This window comes from Rousettus aegyptiacus, unplaced genomic scaffold, assembly GCF_014176215.1.
Source record: "Rousettus aegyptiacus isolate mRouAeg1 unplaced genomic scaffold, mRouAeg1.p scaffold_m13_p_5, whole genome shotgun sequence".
NCBI lineage: Eukaryota > Metazoa > Chordata > Mammalia > Chiroptera > Pteropodidae > Rousettus > Rousettus aegyptiacus.
Window position 1 is genome coordinate 37,304,893 of NW_023416308.1, and position 18,163 is coordinate 37,323,055.

Below are 18,163 nucleotides of genomic sequence, written 5' to 3' on the forward strand. Positions count from 1 at the left end.
CCATGGGGAATAGAAAGTTTCAGGGCCAAAGCCCCACTCTCACAATTCCTAGCATTCTGTTTCTCAATTGCTTCTTCAATAAAATCAGAGTGAAGGTCATAATATCTGTTTTATGTGCATCATAAAATTATTGTGATGACAAAATGAAGTAATGTTTATAGATATGCTTTGAGGATTCTACTATACTGTGCAAATTTTAGTTCTGTCATCTCTCGTGGAGATGTCTGTCTATATGTTTTTCTATCTTTGTATTCAGTATTCCTGGAATCTTGCTGGTTCAGGGCAGAAAGAAAGACAAAGCAGGGCTGGGCCATCTGCTCACATCAGTCCTACTGCAAATCCAGAGTTCTGCAAGAGGACTATGAAGACCAGTCCATGCCAGCCACTATGCTAGAAATGAATTCTGCCAGCAGTCCCCGTCCTACTTTAGGATGGGTTCCTCATGGCCTTTCTCCAACCCTACCTCTCTCCTTCCTCCATTCCTAACTTCTGTCCTTCCTCCACTCCTAAACATGGCAGTGTTACCAGTTGTATTCTGCAGTGGCTCTGGGTGGGTGTGAAGAGGAGAACCAGAAGTCATGACTACTCCAGGGAAAGTACAGCCCATCTGGGGTCTGCCTGACATGGCACTGCTCAAATGAGAGCATTGGCACCCTGAAACTAAAAACTCTCATTTTTCCAGAGGGATAGTGAGGCCCAGCCACACTGTCTCCCACTCTCAAACCTACATCCATCTAAGGCCAGTCTCAGTCTATCCCTGAAAGCTCAGATATACATCTTGCCTGGCTCTCCAGTACTCTACTGACTCTTGAAGGACAGGGAGTGACCATCTTCTTTCAGCCCAATGCTTCATTAGAACCATTAATTAAATTGGTATTCAGAGCTCAAAGTTGTTATTCATACAACTGCTTTCTAAAGATTCTTCGCTACCTGGGAAGTTTAACAAATGGAGCCAGGTACTCTCTAGGCCCTGACTTTGTCATGTTCGTTGGCAGTAATTTTTTTGTAGATAAAAAATCTCGAGCTTAGCTCTATGATAAGTTCTCTCCTCAGGAACTAGTTCTAAATACCATCTATCTGCTGGAAGGGCAGAGAGGAATGCGCAGCTGAGTCTTTATATTTACAGACTCTGCCACGTACTTACCTTGCCAGTTTGATCAACCTCCAAAATGTTTAGAAGAGAATCTCTGAGATTTTTGACTGAACAAGAAAAAAAAAAGAAGGAGTTGAGATATAAGCAAAAGAAATTATTAAAATCAGTACTCCTGAACATCTCACTCAGGGAAATTTAACTTCTGAAACCCTGAACTAGTTGCAGAGTCTAATAAATCCCATCCCTGAGAGTAACATTAGGGGTGAGGTAGCATATTCAGTCAGAGCTGACTGAGGTGAACTGAGCTACAGTCCTGCCCTAGAGAGTATTCATTTGTCACTAGAGTCCCTGTAAACAGCCACTATAAGTTTGCTCTCTTCAACCAGGGGTGTGGCGAAGGTAGACCAAATTCCACTTCACATCTCAGAGGCTGGATATTTAGGATGGAAGTCTGAGCACATATCGGCAAAAGCCAAACAAAGTACAGCCGGTTCTCATTATTTGTGGATTCCGTATTTGCAAATTTGTCTACTCACTAAAATCTCTTTGTAACTCCCAAATCAATACTCAGCATTTTTTAGACATACAGAGCAGTGAAAAATTTGAATCAGCAGAAGTTACATTCCCAGCCAAGATTGGACAAGGTGGTGTTCTGCCTTCTTGTCTTAGCTCCCATACTATCAACAAGTGATTTTTTGTGTGTGATCTAGTTGGCTCTATGTCTTTTGCATTTTTTTTTTACTTTTTATTAATGATTTTGCTGTTTAAAATGACTTCCAAGCTTAAGCTGAAGTGCTGTCTAGTGTTCTAAGGGCACAAAAGCTGTGATGCACCTCACAGAGAAAATAAAAGTATTAGAAAAACATCATTCAGGCATGATTTATAGTGCTGTCACTTAATATTTATGTATCAACTATACATTAAATAAAGTGTCTATAAGCAGAAACACATGAAATGAGGTTATATATTGATTAGTTGATGAATATGTTGTGACCAGAGCTTTATAGGAACCTAACCCTGTTTTTCCATTAGGAACAATGGTTCAGTATTTCCTAACTCAGTGTTTGTGGCAATTTTATAGAACAGAACTACTTTGAATAACAAGAATCAACCGTAATGAGATTCAGCCAGGAGAGAAGACCAGGAGTGCACAAACTTATGAGTAGCTGAAGTTTTCTTCAGCAGCTGAAAAGTAGCCTTTTCTCTCTGCATTCACTACCGTATACCGCTAATCTCTTGTTCTCTCACAATATCCAAGAACCTCATTTTCCCTTGATGCCTTTGACTTCTTCTTAGTTCCCTTGATATCAAAGTGGAATCTAGATCCTACACTCCTAGGACCAAAAGGAATAATAAAGGTCCTCTAGACCTGTGTTTTACTTGAATGCTTGGATTCTTGCAAATACCTTCTCATGAAACTGAGTCTGCTCTTAAATTACTCCAGTGTCGGAAACTCATTACCTACAGGGACAGCATGTTTCATCTTGGAAAGCTCTTATTTTTGGAAAGTTTTTGGTAAGAATTATTTCTTTCTGAAACCTCTTCCTTTTGTCCTTAGTTCTATTTCTTGGGCCCACATATCTGTTCCTTCCTCCCCTTGACTGCCTTTACTTTTTCCTTCTATGAAGTGATTTCAATCTCTTTACGTTCCTGGTCAGTATTGTTGGAACACACTCTAGTTTGTTAATGTTCCACTTAAATAGTGGTGCCTGGAGCAATATGCAATATTTCAGGTGTGGTTTGAGTAGGAAAGCACCCTTTCCTTACATTGAAACTGTCATGCCTTTCCTTTGTAAATGGTGGCATGCAACTAAGACTACAATGTAGTAACACTTTTAGATTATTTCCATGTTAACCAAACACAATGTCTAAGCTCCAAGACCAGACTCTGTAGTGGGGAGAATGCCAGGCATCAATCATAGGACTCAGAGAAAGCTGTTTTGTAGCAGGTGTAAGAGGGCCCTTCTCACATCTCTCTCATAGGTAGCCACTTTGCTTCATCTCCACGTCTTAGTCATACTTCTAGTGCCCTTTTACATATTCCTGTAGTCACCTGTCTGTAGCCTCTTTGTCTTTCCCCTCTCAGGCCTATCTCTCCCAGTCTCTGCCCTAAGGCACTTTGAAAAAATACTTTATAAACATACCTGGAATTTTCAGGAATTCATGTTTGACCTGGAAGGGGCTAGATTATATCTTTCTTTTATTGAAGACTAAACTGACTTGCCTAAATAAATTTCATATTGCAATTCAGCAGATATTTAGGGAGTATCCATTATCTCAGGTCTGGCACTGTCCTTAGAGCTGGGGGCACAAAGGGTAATCTAATAATGAAATAACTGAATATGACTGAGCAACATTACTGTTCTAAGTGTTAGAGATATGAGGGAGAACAAGACAGAGTCTCATTATTCGTGAATGTATTGTCCAGTGGGGGAGATGGGCTTGAAATAAATAATTACCTAAATAATTATATGATTATAAGTGTGAAGAGTGCTACAAAGGTGTTCCCTATGGTAGGGGACTTGACTGAGAAAGAAAGGTTGTCACTCTGACTGAAGCTTGATGGATGGCTGTGCATCCCCAGGTAAAGGGGAGTTTGATAAGTCTGGTATGAGCCTCAGAGACCAGAGCTGGTTGATGGCAGAGCCAGGTCTGGAAACTAGATCTCCTAATGCTTTAATTTTTCCACTGCACTCCGCTGTCCCCTTCCTCAAGCTTTATTTAAATATCCTCTCCTAAGTAAGTAAGTCAGAATCAAAGGCAAAGCCTGACTTCAGGAATATGGACTTTCAAGCAGAGTCACTTATGACAAATACCAATGAGTAAAGAATAACAAATTGAATATTTACTGAAGGTTTAACTACATATCTGTGGTCCAGTAAAATTAATATCTTGGTGGCAGTATAGCATAATGGACCTGCTTGTGTTTAAATATGCATTAACTGGAACTCTGGTCAAGAAACCTAACCTCCCTGAGCCTCAGTTTTCTAATCTATAAAGCAGGTATGATAGTAATAACCTCCTTATAGTACGGTTGGAAAGCTTAAATGAAATAACAAGTGTAACATATATAAATGTTCAAAAGTATTAGCCTATATAATTTTCTTACAGTTAATCCTTTAGTTACAACAATTAGCTAAGACTAAGAGTTCCTTGATGCCAAAATGTGTGTATTGAGGATCAGTTATGTTCCTGGTACTGTGCTGGGGGCTGTTATAAAGTAGTGAGTAGGTGAGGTATTCACATCCTTATGCCAGGTGTACTTTTTCATACTTTTTGAGCATGACTTGCATTTAGGTTACAATCCTGGACACATATAAACACCAACCTACACTTAATTGAACCCAGAGCTTATCAAACGTTAGTTACCCTGCTATGTGCATTGCACTCCGATCTACTCTTGGTATATATTTCATTTACAAAATGCAGATCTTGACCCACTAAATTGATTTTACAACCTAATGGGTTCCAACCACAGTTGAACAAAAAACTTCCTTAGACCAACTGAATTGAAGGCTTAATAAGCCCAGGTAAAACTCATTTGATAAGCAATCTTCCAAGCTTTCTCTGGGCTTGTTTTTGATCTCTCATCTTTGGCATTTGCCAAAGTTGTTGTCTTTCAATCAAGAATTTTCACGGCATTCTGCAAGCAAGAACATATTTTGTGCTAAGAGAATATTTTGGCTAATAGAATGGGATCTTTAGCCAACATCAGAAACTCTCCTTTTTCCCCAAATTACCCCTGAAGCACTCACTGGGCCCTTACTCATTACCTAGTCTCACATGTAAACTAAATCTTTATTATTAGAGATACTGGATTTAAATTCAATAAACATTTTATTCCTTTCTGCCAGGGGTGATCATTATGGAGGCTTACAAAATAAGCCTTTTTCTAGTCTTATATCAAGGTACAAGACCTATACTATAGAGACTCTGAAGCTATAACTCAATCTCATTTAATCCCTAGGGTCTGTAGCCACAGTGTTTTATACCTGACTATCATTGCATATATATCAAAATCAGTTCTATGTACACTACTATATTATATACATCTTTCTTAATGAGAACTTCCACTTTGAACCTGAGTCTGAGGTAAAAAAAAAAAATGAGTTGTTGGTTATTGTTTGTCCAACTTTAGATGGCCCTGGAGAACAAGGATCTGGAATAAAGGAGTTTGCATTTGGATAGCTCTTTAAACTTTTGCCACATTGGTGATTTTCTCAGATCCTCTCAATAAGAGGAGAAGGGAGGAAAGACCACCTTTGTCTTATAGGTAGCCAGATTGACTTCTTGGACATACAATTGGCAGGATGGGACACAAGCCAAATCTCTTGACCTCTGGTTAGCTGCATTCCCACCAGACAATAATACTGTTATCTTACATTCCCACAGTTCATCAAAATTCATCATACACATTGTTTTATGAAAGGACTATGTATGCGGAGTGGCCCCCAAATACCAAAGGAGCTAGGGGCCAAAGAACAAGGCAGATAAGTCCAGGTTGTTGGCTTAAATAATTTAATAGAAAACTTAGTTAAAGATAGCAGTCTCAGGTAGTAGTGAGACCAATGAATTCCCACACTTTTGAACCCCTACCTATGACTCTGTGTTTTGTAACTAAAAGCAGTGAGAATGTGTAGATGATCAAAGGGATCAGATGCTGGGAGGCTCTGGTACCAGGATGAGGTAAGAGAAATCAGGGGCATTGCCTCCCCAAGAGAGAAAATTAATAAGATTCTTGTGATTCACATGGAGCTCTGTGTACATATTGGAGAGCTCTCCCAGGGGAAGAAGATGATGTCAAAGCTCCAGGTTCATCCCAATGTCAAGATGGAAAATTAGCTTAAGATGGAGTCATTTATGTTCCTAACACAAATTATCTCAGATGATTATCAACAGCAATGTCATACTATAAGCAGACAGGTTCATTTATTTCTAATTTACAGTCGAGGAATATTCAAAGAGGTTAAGTGACTCACCCAAGATCATGTAGCTTATACATGGCAGAAGAGGAAAGAAAATGTGGTTATTCTGGTACCCCCGAATGCATCCTTTGTGTCAAGCACCTAAGCAACAACCCTGGGCCTTGGCCAAGATCACTCTCATAGGCTCTCATAGCTGACTCCCTTCAGGGGTATATTCTTCAACAAACAAGTTCACCATGATCAGAGAAGTGTGTCCAAAGGCCCATGTTGGGATAGCCTACACTTGTCCTAAACTCAACCAGATGGTATAGTAGTAAACAGAATATGAGTTCAAATCCAGATTTAATCCCCTATTAACTGTGATTCTCAGCAAGTTGCATAACATCTCTGAGTCCGAATTTCATTCATCTGTTCATTTATTCATTCAATCAACGAAAACACATATGAAGTATCTACATTAAACATTATTTGGTTCTCTGAAGTACCCACATTTCTCAAGTGGAAGTAATAACAGGGTTGTTATACAGAATCAGGGATGCTTATGTGAGCATGTCATGTGGCTGAGTGCCCAGAATGCAAAGGTGATTAATAAGTGTGAATTCTGACTCTGGAGCTGAAGGACTTGCCTGGTCTTGGAGTTATGTCAGCCTCTGTAGAAGAAGCTGGATCTTGGCAGAGCTGAGTGAAAAGAACAATCACCTAAACATACATAAAATATTAAATGTTATAGAGCCATGTACATGCCCACAGATGCAGGCAAGGATGTGAGGAAATCTCTCAGGGCTTTAAAAATGAATTCCTTTTTACCTACCTGAGAGAGAACGAGGTAGCAAAACGACAACCCTGAATGATTCTAGGTGGGAGCAAGAGGGCTATGAGCAAGAAGCATGTGGGGCTGCTCTGGTAAGAACTCCCCATCTCAGGCAACAGCAGAGGATGACTCCTCAGTGGCATAGAAAGAAAGACATGCAGTAAGTAATGGTCTCATTAATGAATGTGAGCTTGAAATAAATATTTGAAGGCAAAGAATATGAATGTGGAAGTTTGACTTTGGGAGATAAAGGAAAGGTTTCCTGCAGGAAGTGATTTTTAAACTGAGGCCTGAAGGATTAACATATGTAAACTACTAGATCAGAGTTTGGAAAACTTCTATAAAAGTCCAGATAGTAAATTTTTAGACTTTGCATCTCTACCATTGTAGGTGAACATAGTCATAAACAATACCTAAATGAATAGGTATAAATGTGTTCCAAGAAAATTTTATTTCCTGAAACAGGTCAACCCATGAATTAGCTGACAGAGAGCTGAAACAGGTCAACCCATGAATTAGCTGACAGAGAGCTAGGGTGTTGGATACAGAGGGTCATGCAGCAAGGAGAGTTCCAGACAGTAAATGCACAAAGACCCTGGCAGAAAGGAGCTCATTGCACTTGAACACATAGGTGTAACTCAAGCACAGATAAAGATGGAGAAAATAGGATAAGATGAATGTAGGGAGTGGGCAGAGGTCAGGCCTCTCAGGGCTTGGTTAGCTGTGTTACAGATTTTGGTCTCTATCCTTAAAATGGGAAAGAATTGAAGGGTTTAAGCAGGGCTAATGTGATTATTTTTGAGATTTCAGAGATGACATCCTACTGTTATGTGGAGAGCAGAACAAAGAGAGGCCTAGGGTAGATTCTAGTACAGAGGAAGTTAACTGGGAACTCGGACTAGGGTGGAGGCCATAGAAGGGTGCGATTTAGGAAATTAACTGAATTACTCAGGGCTACCTCACCCTGTGGTTACAGTGCTAGATGCTAATGCGAGTCTTCAGACTCCAGGTTGCATACTACCTACTCTTCTAGGAAGCAGCAGAAGACTGCTGTGGTCATGGCCCATGGATGAGCATTTTCCATAGTGTGTTGCTAAGGCTGTGACCAGCTTGCTTATACTGACCTAGGGTCACATGGCAGGCCTAATGCAGGTCTCTGATGCTCATTCATTTGTACAATAGTCACATTCAAAATAACTGTGCATAGCCCATACCGATATCATGGGTCCATTCACTAAAGCCCCTATGCCCTATCAGGCCTTACCTGTATTTTCCTTGCAACAATTCTTTCAAGCTTGGTACCTTGGTTGCTGACCCAGGGGCCTTGAACACATCTACTGGAAGGTCAGGGTCCCTTAGAGACAGCTATCATGACAGCCGTGAGAAGTGACAGTTTACAGTGAGAAAGAGAGCATAAAAAGTAGACAAATTGACTTATACAAGCACAGAAATGAAAGCAAGTGAGTTGCTCCATGTTTCAGTAACCCATGATATGCACTATATCACAGCAAGGTATAATAAATGTCTCATAATGGTGTCACTGTGTATTAAGGCAAAAATGTTCACTCTGCTTAAAAGGACAGTGGAAATTATAATTCCTCTGCAAAGAATTTTTGAAATAATGCTTTCAAATAAATAATTAAAATCTCCAATGTTTTAGTGGTTAAAGGAGCATTATTTTTTTATTTGTATGGCTTCTGTATCCTTTGAGGGTATTGGATAAATGGTACTTTCTATGCATTTTTAGACATATCCACATCAGTTATATGCACCTAAATTTTCATATTTGACCAAGCACTCCCATAAATAGTGGTTTATTCTAAAAGTATTAGAATCAGTAGTGAGCAGGAGTACACATTTGTTTTAAATATTGTGATCCCAATTAAGCAGCACATTTGTCTTGTTTTGAATCCTACTTTTTTTCACTTAGCAGCTCTATTACTAGGGTAAATTATTAACTTATGTGGGCCTCATTTTCCTTACTAATAAAGTGGATTGGCAATGATATTCATATGCGTAAACCTAGTACAGAGCCTATGTGAGTATGGTTAGGGCCAATGGTGTATGCTGGAGCCAGCTTGCCGAGGTAGCGAGAACTCGTTATACACTTCTCTTCCCAAGTCTACTCAGTGACATCAGGTTGGTAACTCGAAATCAGCTACAGAGAAAGCGTTTACACCACAGAAATTGGCAAATGGTACAGATCAGAGCCTTTCTTCCTAGACAAACAGTTTTTATACATTTCCTAGCACACCACAGGTAGGACCCCAAACACTGTTAATGTCTACACCCTTGCCTTACCTTGTTGGCATGTTTTGTCTGGGTTGCTCTTCCTGATGTGCTCTAATCCATCCTGCATCGGGATCATATGGAGTACTTGCTACAACATATATTGCACGGCCCTAATCCCAGAGTTTCTGATTTAGTCAGTCTGAAATAGGACCTGAGAATTTGCATTTCTAACACTGATACTGCTGTCTCAGGGACCAAACTTTGAGACACTGGTCTAATCTATCTAATAAACTGTAAGTCTACAGTGAAAAGCCCTCTGTGAGGTACAGAAGAGATCTCACCTTCTGTCTCAGGCAATTAAATACATAGTACTTTCCATGTACACCATCTCGTTTAATCTCCTTAAGAACCCTATGAGGTAAAAATTATTATTTTAACCTCCATTTTATAGATAAGGGAAACTGAATCTCAGAAGGACTAAGTAACTTACCTGAGGTCAAATGGCTTAAAAGCATAGAACCTAGGTCAAACTCAAATTTTCCAACTCTGGGACCATTATATTCATGGTGCAAATTGTGCAGTGCTGAAGGGCGAATAGAGGCTGAAATCTGGCCTGAACTCTGCATGCTCAGCTTTGCATCCATGGGGCCACATCGGCCTTTTTCTTATCTGCATTAAGGTGCTGTATAGTTTAGCAGTGGCGGTGTCAAAATCCGTACTTTCTTTTCCCTTTATTACAACTTATGTGGCCCCTAGGACAACTGGTGGAAAGGCAGAGCAGGTGAGAGAGACAGAAAGTATGGCAAAAGGGCTCAGGGAAGACATTGCTTGAAGCATAATCAAGCCTGCACACATGTAGTTATGTGGAGGTCTTATAAAACAGCTGTTCCTGTAAGAGATTTTGGTGGCAGGTGTCAGCAGGGTGGAGCAAGGGAATTTGGGCTGGAGGCAAAACCACATATTGTCAGTAATGACAAATGTATCTCCTACCCACCCATGGCATATGTGTGGCATGATAGGCGCCCAGTGAGTGGAACAATTAGCCTATACCACAGATGCCTGGCTCTGTCTCTCACTTTCCCTCCCACTGCCTTTCAGCAATTAGATTGAACTGGGTAATGGCTGCCAAGCCACTTTGTTGGATCTGATTAGTTTATTATTTCTTGGGGGCTAATGGGAGTGTGAGTGGGAGATTCATTTTCTGGTTGGAGCTTAGGGGCTAATTAGTCTCTTTGCTATGTCCCCAGAGATCAGGGGCAGGAGGATAATAAATTGCTCAGGCTGTAATATCTGGCTCTGGGTAAGTTATTTTTATCCCCGGATTCTGTCGTAACCTATCTTGTGGCTCAGGTAAGACCAGGTAGTCTTGGACTGGAGACAGGCAATTAATGAGGTTTGGGTCCCCTGAGAATAGTGAAGTGGGAAGTGGGTTGGGATGGGGCTGAGGTCTTGCTGGCTCTGTCGGTGTGAAATGTACATTTAAGGTGATTAGAAGTTCAGTCCTATCCCAAACATCCAAGAGCTGACATCCAGCCCAATTGTTTTTTATGCTGCCTGTCCAAATCCTACCCTTACCACCCTGGGAGACTATTGGAAGACAATTCTTGCCATTTTGAAGACAATGGAACTGAGCTTATAAGAAAACAATTATTTCTCCTTGACTTTGTGGAGTGTCAAAACCCAGGAGTAAAAAGCTCTGTATCTAGGGTTCTTGCTGGATAGTTGAGGCCCCTTCAGGCCTTTCTCTGGTTAGCCAGGCCTGCTTATGAGAAGGGGCATATTTGCTTCCCTACTCAAGAGACAGAAACAAAGCCAGGAAGACTTTGGATGTAGGAACCAGACAGTTCTGGGTTCAAGTCTGTACCACACCTACTAACTAGGTGACCTTAGGCAAGCCATTAAACCAAGGTTGATGGGAGAATTCAGAGATGATTATATTCAGACACATCTAGCACAACAGGTCTCCAATAACTGTTTTTCTCCTTTCCCCTTTTACTTGAAATCTAACGACTCATTCTTCATCTTCCCCACCCTTCCCCCTGCTGAAAGAAAGGAGGTGAGGGAAACTCAGCAAAAACTTGGTCTGGCTGATCCCTTTGAGAGACAGTAAGCACTCCAGAGGGCTAGAAAAGGGCTTGCCTGCCTTCTGTCCCTGTCTCACCAACCTAAGAGCGTAGGGGTTAAAGTTCAACCCTCTCAGCCCACAGGCAAGATGACTTCGGGAAAGTAGGGTGGGCTCTTTTATTTTGGTGTCAGTTTACCTATTAAATGAGAATTCCTGAGTGCATATGCATGAGACACTGCTTATAAACTAAAAACTGAACATGAACATGTGCAGGACATTCAGCTCTTGCAGAGTGGTGCAAGCTGCCCACCATACTCCAGGCGGCATCTTCATAGAGCCTTGGATAGGGGTTTTTGGCTATCTCCTCTTTGGCAGGTGAAAGTGTCATCTATGCCATCAGGTTCTTGCCTGGAACTGAAGGTCTGCAAGAGTTCCCAGCTGATGGTCCATGGTGGCCCTGGCTTGGCCCTCCCCTCTTTAAGCTCCAGACCATCACATCAGGGAGAGTACTCCTGTTCGGTGTGACCCTGAACCCACTAACCCTATGGGGTGGAGGTGGGGGCCAAAGGTGAAACATGTCTTTATGGACATTGATGCTTCCACAAGAGGAACACAGAGCCCAGTTCTGGTGACTAGAGCTGCATGGCATCCATAGAACTTGTGAGGTTTCTCCAGAAAAGCTGCTGCTGGTGCCTGGAAATGCTTGGCAGAGGCAAATGTATGCATTTTGTTGGGTTTCTAGCCAGCCGTTAGCCAGCTCTCCTGACTGTCCATCTTGAAAATTCAGCAACAGAAATGATTTGCCAGAGGATCCAGTTAGTAGAAATATATTAGTCTCTCTCTCTCTCTCTCTCTCTCTCTCTCTCTCTCTCTCTCTCTCTCTCTCTCTCTCTCTCTCTCACACACACACACACACACACACACACACACATCAAAATGGTTCCACTGAGAAAACAATCCATCTAAAAATCCAGTGCCGTTGAGTTTAGAAGTAGGTGACTTTTTAGAATGGAGACCTAAGTTGTGGATTTTTTTTTTCCATAAAAGTTAAGACAATGGGGAAGAGAAAGGAAAATAACATTTAATTAGTGTCAGGTTAAATACATTCTCACTACCACCCAATGAAGTTTCTCTCATTATTACATTTTATAGATAAAGAAACATGTTCAGAAAGGTTCAGTAATTTTTCTGGGGTTAACGCAGTGAGATTCATGCTCCTAAGTCTGGGTAAGTGGAACATCCATGATCTCAGTTGGCTCTGAGAAGAAGGCAGGGCAAACATTACTATCTCCATTTATAGACAGAGAAACTGAGACTCAGAAAGATTTAAATAACTTGCCTAAGTTCTCACGGCTAGCAAGTAAATCAACCAGGAATAGAACCTGGGTCTTCCCTCTATTAGTTCATTCATTCATTGAACCATTCAGCAAACATTTATTAAAGGCCTAATATATGCCACTTCTTTCCAGTATACTATTTTGATTCTTATTTAGATAATTAGAATCACTGAAGACAGGCCGAAGCAAAAGAGCTTTGTGGCTCATTCCTGACTCAAGATAATGTGATGCCACATGCTCCATTTCCTTTTGTATGAATTTCCCTGAATTCCATTCCATTCTTGATTTATTTTTCCATATTCTTCTTCTACTTATCCTAAGTCATCACCACTTTCTTTCCTTACTCTTACATGTCTCTCCACCCTTCCTTGAGCCCCACCTCCAACCCTATGTAACAGTACCCTTGCCCAAGTTCAGCCCCTTTGCTTCATACCATATCCCTCCCTGCTTCTATGGCTTACATACAGCCCAACCAGAAAGGAGGGAACTAACCTTTGAACTCCTTTCAGCTCTGGAGACCTGCAGGATCTCAGCAACCCAGCTCCCCAGTCTTCCGCCATTTCTTCCCAGTTCTTTCTCCTTGGTCTTCTCAGATTGGCCAATGGCATGTGGCAGATGGCCTCAGCATGGACAGCCGCCTCTATGCCTCCAACATATCCGACAGTCTCTTCAACACCACTCTGGTCGTCACTACTATCCTGGTAAGCAGGGTGCTCCCGGGCCTCCCAGCTGCAGCTCCCAGCATGCCTCCTCTAGCTCCAAGTTTCTCATTAGCTTTCCAGCAAACAGAAGATGGGAGCTCTAATCACAGCACTGAGGTCAATTTATGACAATATAATTAAACTCAAGTTGCTATTTCATATGGAAATGATATTTAATGCGTTTCAAAGCAGCTAGGGAAGAAGGATTGGGTTGAGAGGCTCCACAGTTTGTGGGTGCCTCTTTCAGAGGTACCCTGACAACTAGGGAAACTGTGCATGGCCAATGGAAGCTGACCTTAGGACACAGGTGAGAGAAGTCCACCAGGATGGCCCCCTATTATTTTGCAACAGCCTACCTTGCTTGATGCCTACCATATACAAAATGCTCACCTACAGTGAACATCTGAATTCCAGTGAGCTTTCATGGCCTATTTCTTCATTTCTAGCTGGTGAAGAGAGAGTTCTCCATCTATAGAGCCAGCGATCTTTTCTATTTGATTCAGTTTTCTTCAACAATTACCAAGCCCCTCTTCCCATGTGCCAGGTACTCTGCTCTCCTGGAGACACAAAGATGAATAAGATTCAGCCTATTCTCAAAGAGGTTATAATTCGGTATATGGCATCACCCAGGTGTATGTATGGCTAAGATATTCTTCTTCTTCCCTAAAGATCTCATGTTTTAAAGATCTGTCAATTAAACCAATGTATTAAGCAATAATTATTAAGTAATAATTAGTTGTTCTCCCCCATCCGACTCCTTTAAACTAATCAAAATCATGTTTCCTGCCTATTACAGCATCTTATCAGCAAGAGATAACCAGTGCTGCCACATCGATATAGTTCCAGCCCAAAGCGGGGACTTGATGAATTCGTTAGCTTGCTCAGCCTTATCTTTGTTAAATGTGTGAGGCCACCTATTGTGATTATTTCTTTGAGGACTCTGGACTGCAATTAAAGATCTACTGTAATTAGAGTGGGATAAAAGCCAGGAAAGAAGTGCACAACCTGGTACCTAGAAGGAGAGAGGGGAGATCAGCAAAGCCTTTGAAGAAGAAGGGGCATGGAAGATGAGCTCTAAAAGATAGGGAGAAAGGGAGAGAGAGAAGTGAATCAAGGAGAGTTGTAGGGAACCAGGAAATGCTGAACAGTGCAGGTTTTCCCGGGAAATGAGCATTGGTAAAGAGAGGTAAGCCATAAGGCCAGAAAAGTAGGTCAGGCCCATAGTGCTTAGGAATTTGAATGCCAGGCTGTTGAGTTTTCCCTTTACTTGGTAAAGGGAACAGTTTTATTCATTCATTGAATGAATATTTATTGGACACCACTGTGTGTGCTAGGCACTGTTCTCGGTTCTATCTGTTCAGGAATAGATAGAAGTGGGGAAGGGGACTTGGAAGAATGACATTTCAAGTGATATGAACACCCAGGTGATAAGGGCCTCACTGTGAAGGGTAGCTCTAACCAGAGAGACCTGACAGGAGATAGGTGAGAGCCAACTAGCCATCTAGGAAGGAATATTCTGGGCAGAGAGAAGAGTCAAAACAAAGGACAGAGAGAGCATTTCCAGCTCCCAGTCATTTTCCATCTCTGCTCCTACATTAGCTTATCTGAACCATGTGAAAAAATCAGAAAGATTAGAGGGTGGTGTTGTCACCACTCCAGCTGAGATCTAGAGAACCTGACTGAGTTAGGGCAATAGTAAGCTGCAATCTGGGCCCAGTGTGGGTAGGCAGCACCCTTTGTGATTGCTGGGATCTCCCTCCCACTATACTTCTCAAGTCTGTCCACTGCTAACTATCTTCATAATCCATGCTCTAATTTAATCCTACCTGCCTCTTTCACCTGAGCTGCAGCATTGCTTTCTCACAGGCTCCTTTCTCACTTGCTCAGTCTATCGTTCTGCCCTCCTGTCAGCATCGTCATTCTTAAATCAGAATTGTCCCATCATTTTCTTATTTACAGTACTTCAGTGCTTCCCAGGACCCACCACCCCTAATTTTTATTTCCAGCTGGAAATACCTATGCATCCTTCAAAGCTCTGCCCATGAAATCTTCTCTTATCTGACTCCTACCCTCTCCCTGTCTCTAGCATGTTGTATGTACCTCTCCTGCATCACTCCTCCTGTTAGAGGTTATTGTTTATAACTCTACCTCCCCTTCTGAAATGAGACATCCTCAAAGATAGGGGTGCCTGACTCAAAGTAGAAGCTTCATGATTAGAATTTGAGTGATGGAATTTCTTCTTACAAGTTAAGGGATGTTCTTAGAAGCCAATAAGTGCTTGGGAGGAAATGGGAATATGTCTGAGTTGTTCTTCCTGCCTCTCAGGGTCTGGAATTGGACAGCACACAGAGCTTTGACACAGACCCACAGTGACAGAGACCACAGGGCCATATTTCTAGACCAGAAAAGTCTATCCGAATGTGTGAGCGCATACACACATGCATAAGCACTGTTGTTCATATATACACACATGTGTTCATGAGGAGTGAGGGCAGGACACTTTGTGTCAGGTGACATTTAATACCATAGTAAATATAATTCAAACAAAAAACATTTTCTCATGCACGTGTGTCTAAGATGGGTTGTAGAAGTCGATAACTCTTGCCAGAAATGATTATCTTAATTCAGTCTCTGGTGACCATTTGTTAGTTATTCTTGGCAAATGGTAACCCTGTAATGCATGTAACAGATAACATATCCCTATGGTCTCCCACCCTTGTCAGGGTACATTTGGGACATGGGAATGACTTATTGGTCAATACCAGCAAATACACAGAATTAGCCTCAGCTCCCACTCCTTGAACATCTACCCTGTGTCAGACACTGAGTTAAATATTTTGCTTACATTACTGCCTTCCATTCTCCCAACACTCCTGCCAGCACAGGGGCTCCTGCTGCAGGCCAGCACTTGACCTCCACACTTCTCAACATGCTAGTAGGCCCCAAACTTTCTAACATTGTAGCTTTTCCACACATCTCTTGCCTCCAAGATTGGAATTTTGTAAACTTTCTTTTAACTTGACGGTGAATTTTAAATTACCTTGAAAATAGAGAGTATTTGGGGAGAATAATTTTGTTGCAGTTTTGGGGATAACAAAAGATACCCTGGGATGTTGCTATTCCAGGGATGGAAACCTCCAGCTGAGCCCTGCCCATTAACCTATTTAAATGCTTTTCACTCACACAATCCACCAGTGCTTAATGCTGGAACCAGATGGGTACAAAAGAAGGGAAATAATAAGTCCCAGGCTCCATTTACCTTCTACAGGTGAGCAGGCACAAAAAGAAAGACTGAAAGATGGTTATGTGGGGCCATGGCTACAGGCACAGGAGTTCTGAGAAAGTGACTTGCCATCAGAAGAGGTAAAGACCACCTAGGAACACTAGGTGCTGCAGGCATTAAAAAAAAAAAAAGGTAATGGGTCCCCAAGGACAAAGATGAGTTAGGTTATATAGAAGAAAAGAGGGAGAGTAGTTGGGACAGAGAGGGCAGAGAGAAGCTCTTGAGACAAAGACAGCATATGTAGAAGACAGGGAGACTAGCTCCATATCATTGACATGACAGTAGACTTGATCATGAATCATAATCTTCAACTTGGAACTTCCTCTCCTGGACACACAACCTTCTACCTTTCCCTATCCCATTTTATCAAGCTCACAAAACTACTCTCCCCATCTACCTCTCATGACCTCTGGTATGTTTTCCATCTTTTCCAACCAAGATATACATTTCAGCTTGAATTTATCAACCAGCATTTCAACATTTCTCTCTTGGCTTCTAAAATTATCTCTGCCATGATGCTCAGCCATCTCATCTCATGCAAGTCCTCAAGTTAGCTGCTCTTGCAGTCCTTGATTTCAGCTGCCAATCTGCATTCAGCTTCCTGACTTCAATTGAGTCTCAGCAGTCCCTGTGCTCATTTCTCACTCATTCCCTTTCTTATTCCCTGAGTAGTTCTGCCAGACCTTTTCATGCACCAAATCTTTAATCCTACTTGCTTCCCACATGACTCTAGAGGCATGAGTTCTCTCTCTTCTGGCCTCCTCGCTTCCTCTCCATATCAACATTTATGCTCTCTGCCTTACCTCCAAGCCCAATTCCCAGTCTCACACTCACCTTTACTATCTCCTCCCATCAGATCCTGCAAGCGTGCTTCATCAACTAACATGTCTCTTTCTTCTCTAATCTCTCCTTTTTGAAGGATTCTTCCCTTTCTACCTACAAATATACTGGTCCTTTCCATCCTAAGATGCCATAACTACCACCTTATGTACATCCCACTGCCCTTTCAGCTACTCTCCAATTTAGGGAATCATAAATTGTGGGATTGGTGGACTCTTGGACATCCTCCAACCCTTTTGTTTGCAAATGATGAACTGAAGCTTGGAGAGAGACATAACTTATAAAGGTTAGAGGGAAATATTGTCTGCCTGCCTTCCTTTATCTCCTGACTTCTCAAAATGCTAGTCCACTCTCACTCATGCATATCTCATTCACTCCCCAGTCCTTGCAGAGTTCTACTCCCTTCATTATATCTTCCTTGAAAGGTCGCCAGTGACACTGCACCCAGATGCACTTTTTCAGCCCTACTTCCTCTCTGTGTGGGAATGTCTGCATTCTGATTCTTGAAACTCCTTCCTCCTTGACTTATGTGACCTCATTTTCGTTATTCAGCTGTTATTTCTGCTTCTGCTTTGTCTTCTTCGATGGCTGCTCTTCATTTTCCCATTGTCTATGATCAGGGTCTCCCCAAGGGTCTCTTCGTATCCTTCTCTGTCTTTTTTCAACTCTTCCCCTATGATGATCCTTACACACTCTACAGCTAAAACCATCACCTCTATATAGAAGCTCCCAACCTTTGCCCGCAGTCATGCCCTCACTCCAAATTTCAAAGATTCAGACACTTTGACCTCGATAAACTACCAGTGCCTTAAATTTAACATGTTCCAAATTCTATTCCCTTCCAAATCTTCCATGGCAATGATTATAAATACCATC

At 41.7% G+C, this 18,163-nt stretch overlaps 1 protein-coding gene across 21 annotated transcripts in view; it reads left to right on the forward strand.

Annotated features, from left to right (window-relative positions):
• GRIK4 (glutamate ionotropic receptor kainate type subunit 4) overlaps positions 1-18,163 on the forward strand; it is a 444,032-nt gene that overhangs the window by 338,093 nt on the left and 87,776 nt on the right. For 17 of the 21 annotated variants that reach the window (XR_004951076.1, XM_036221747.1, XM_036221742.1 and 14 more), the window contains one exon: positions 13,057-13,164. The exons of the other annotated variants lie outside the window; for them this stretch is intronic. Coding sequence is in view for 16 of the 17 variants with exons in the window: in XM_036221747.1 (XP_036077640.1) it covers positions 13,057-13,164 (108 nt within the window). In the remaining variant the exon portion in view is untranslated. The remainder of the gene's footprint in view (positions 1-13,056; positions 13,165-18,163) is intronic. 21 annotated transcript variants of the gene reach the window in all.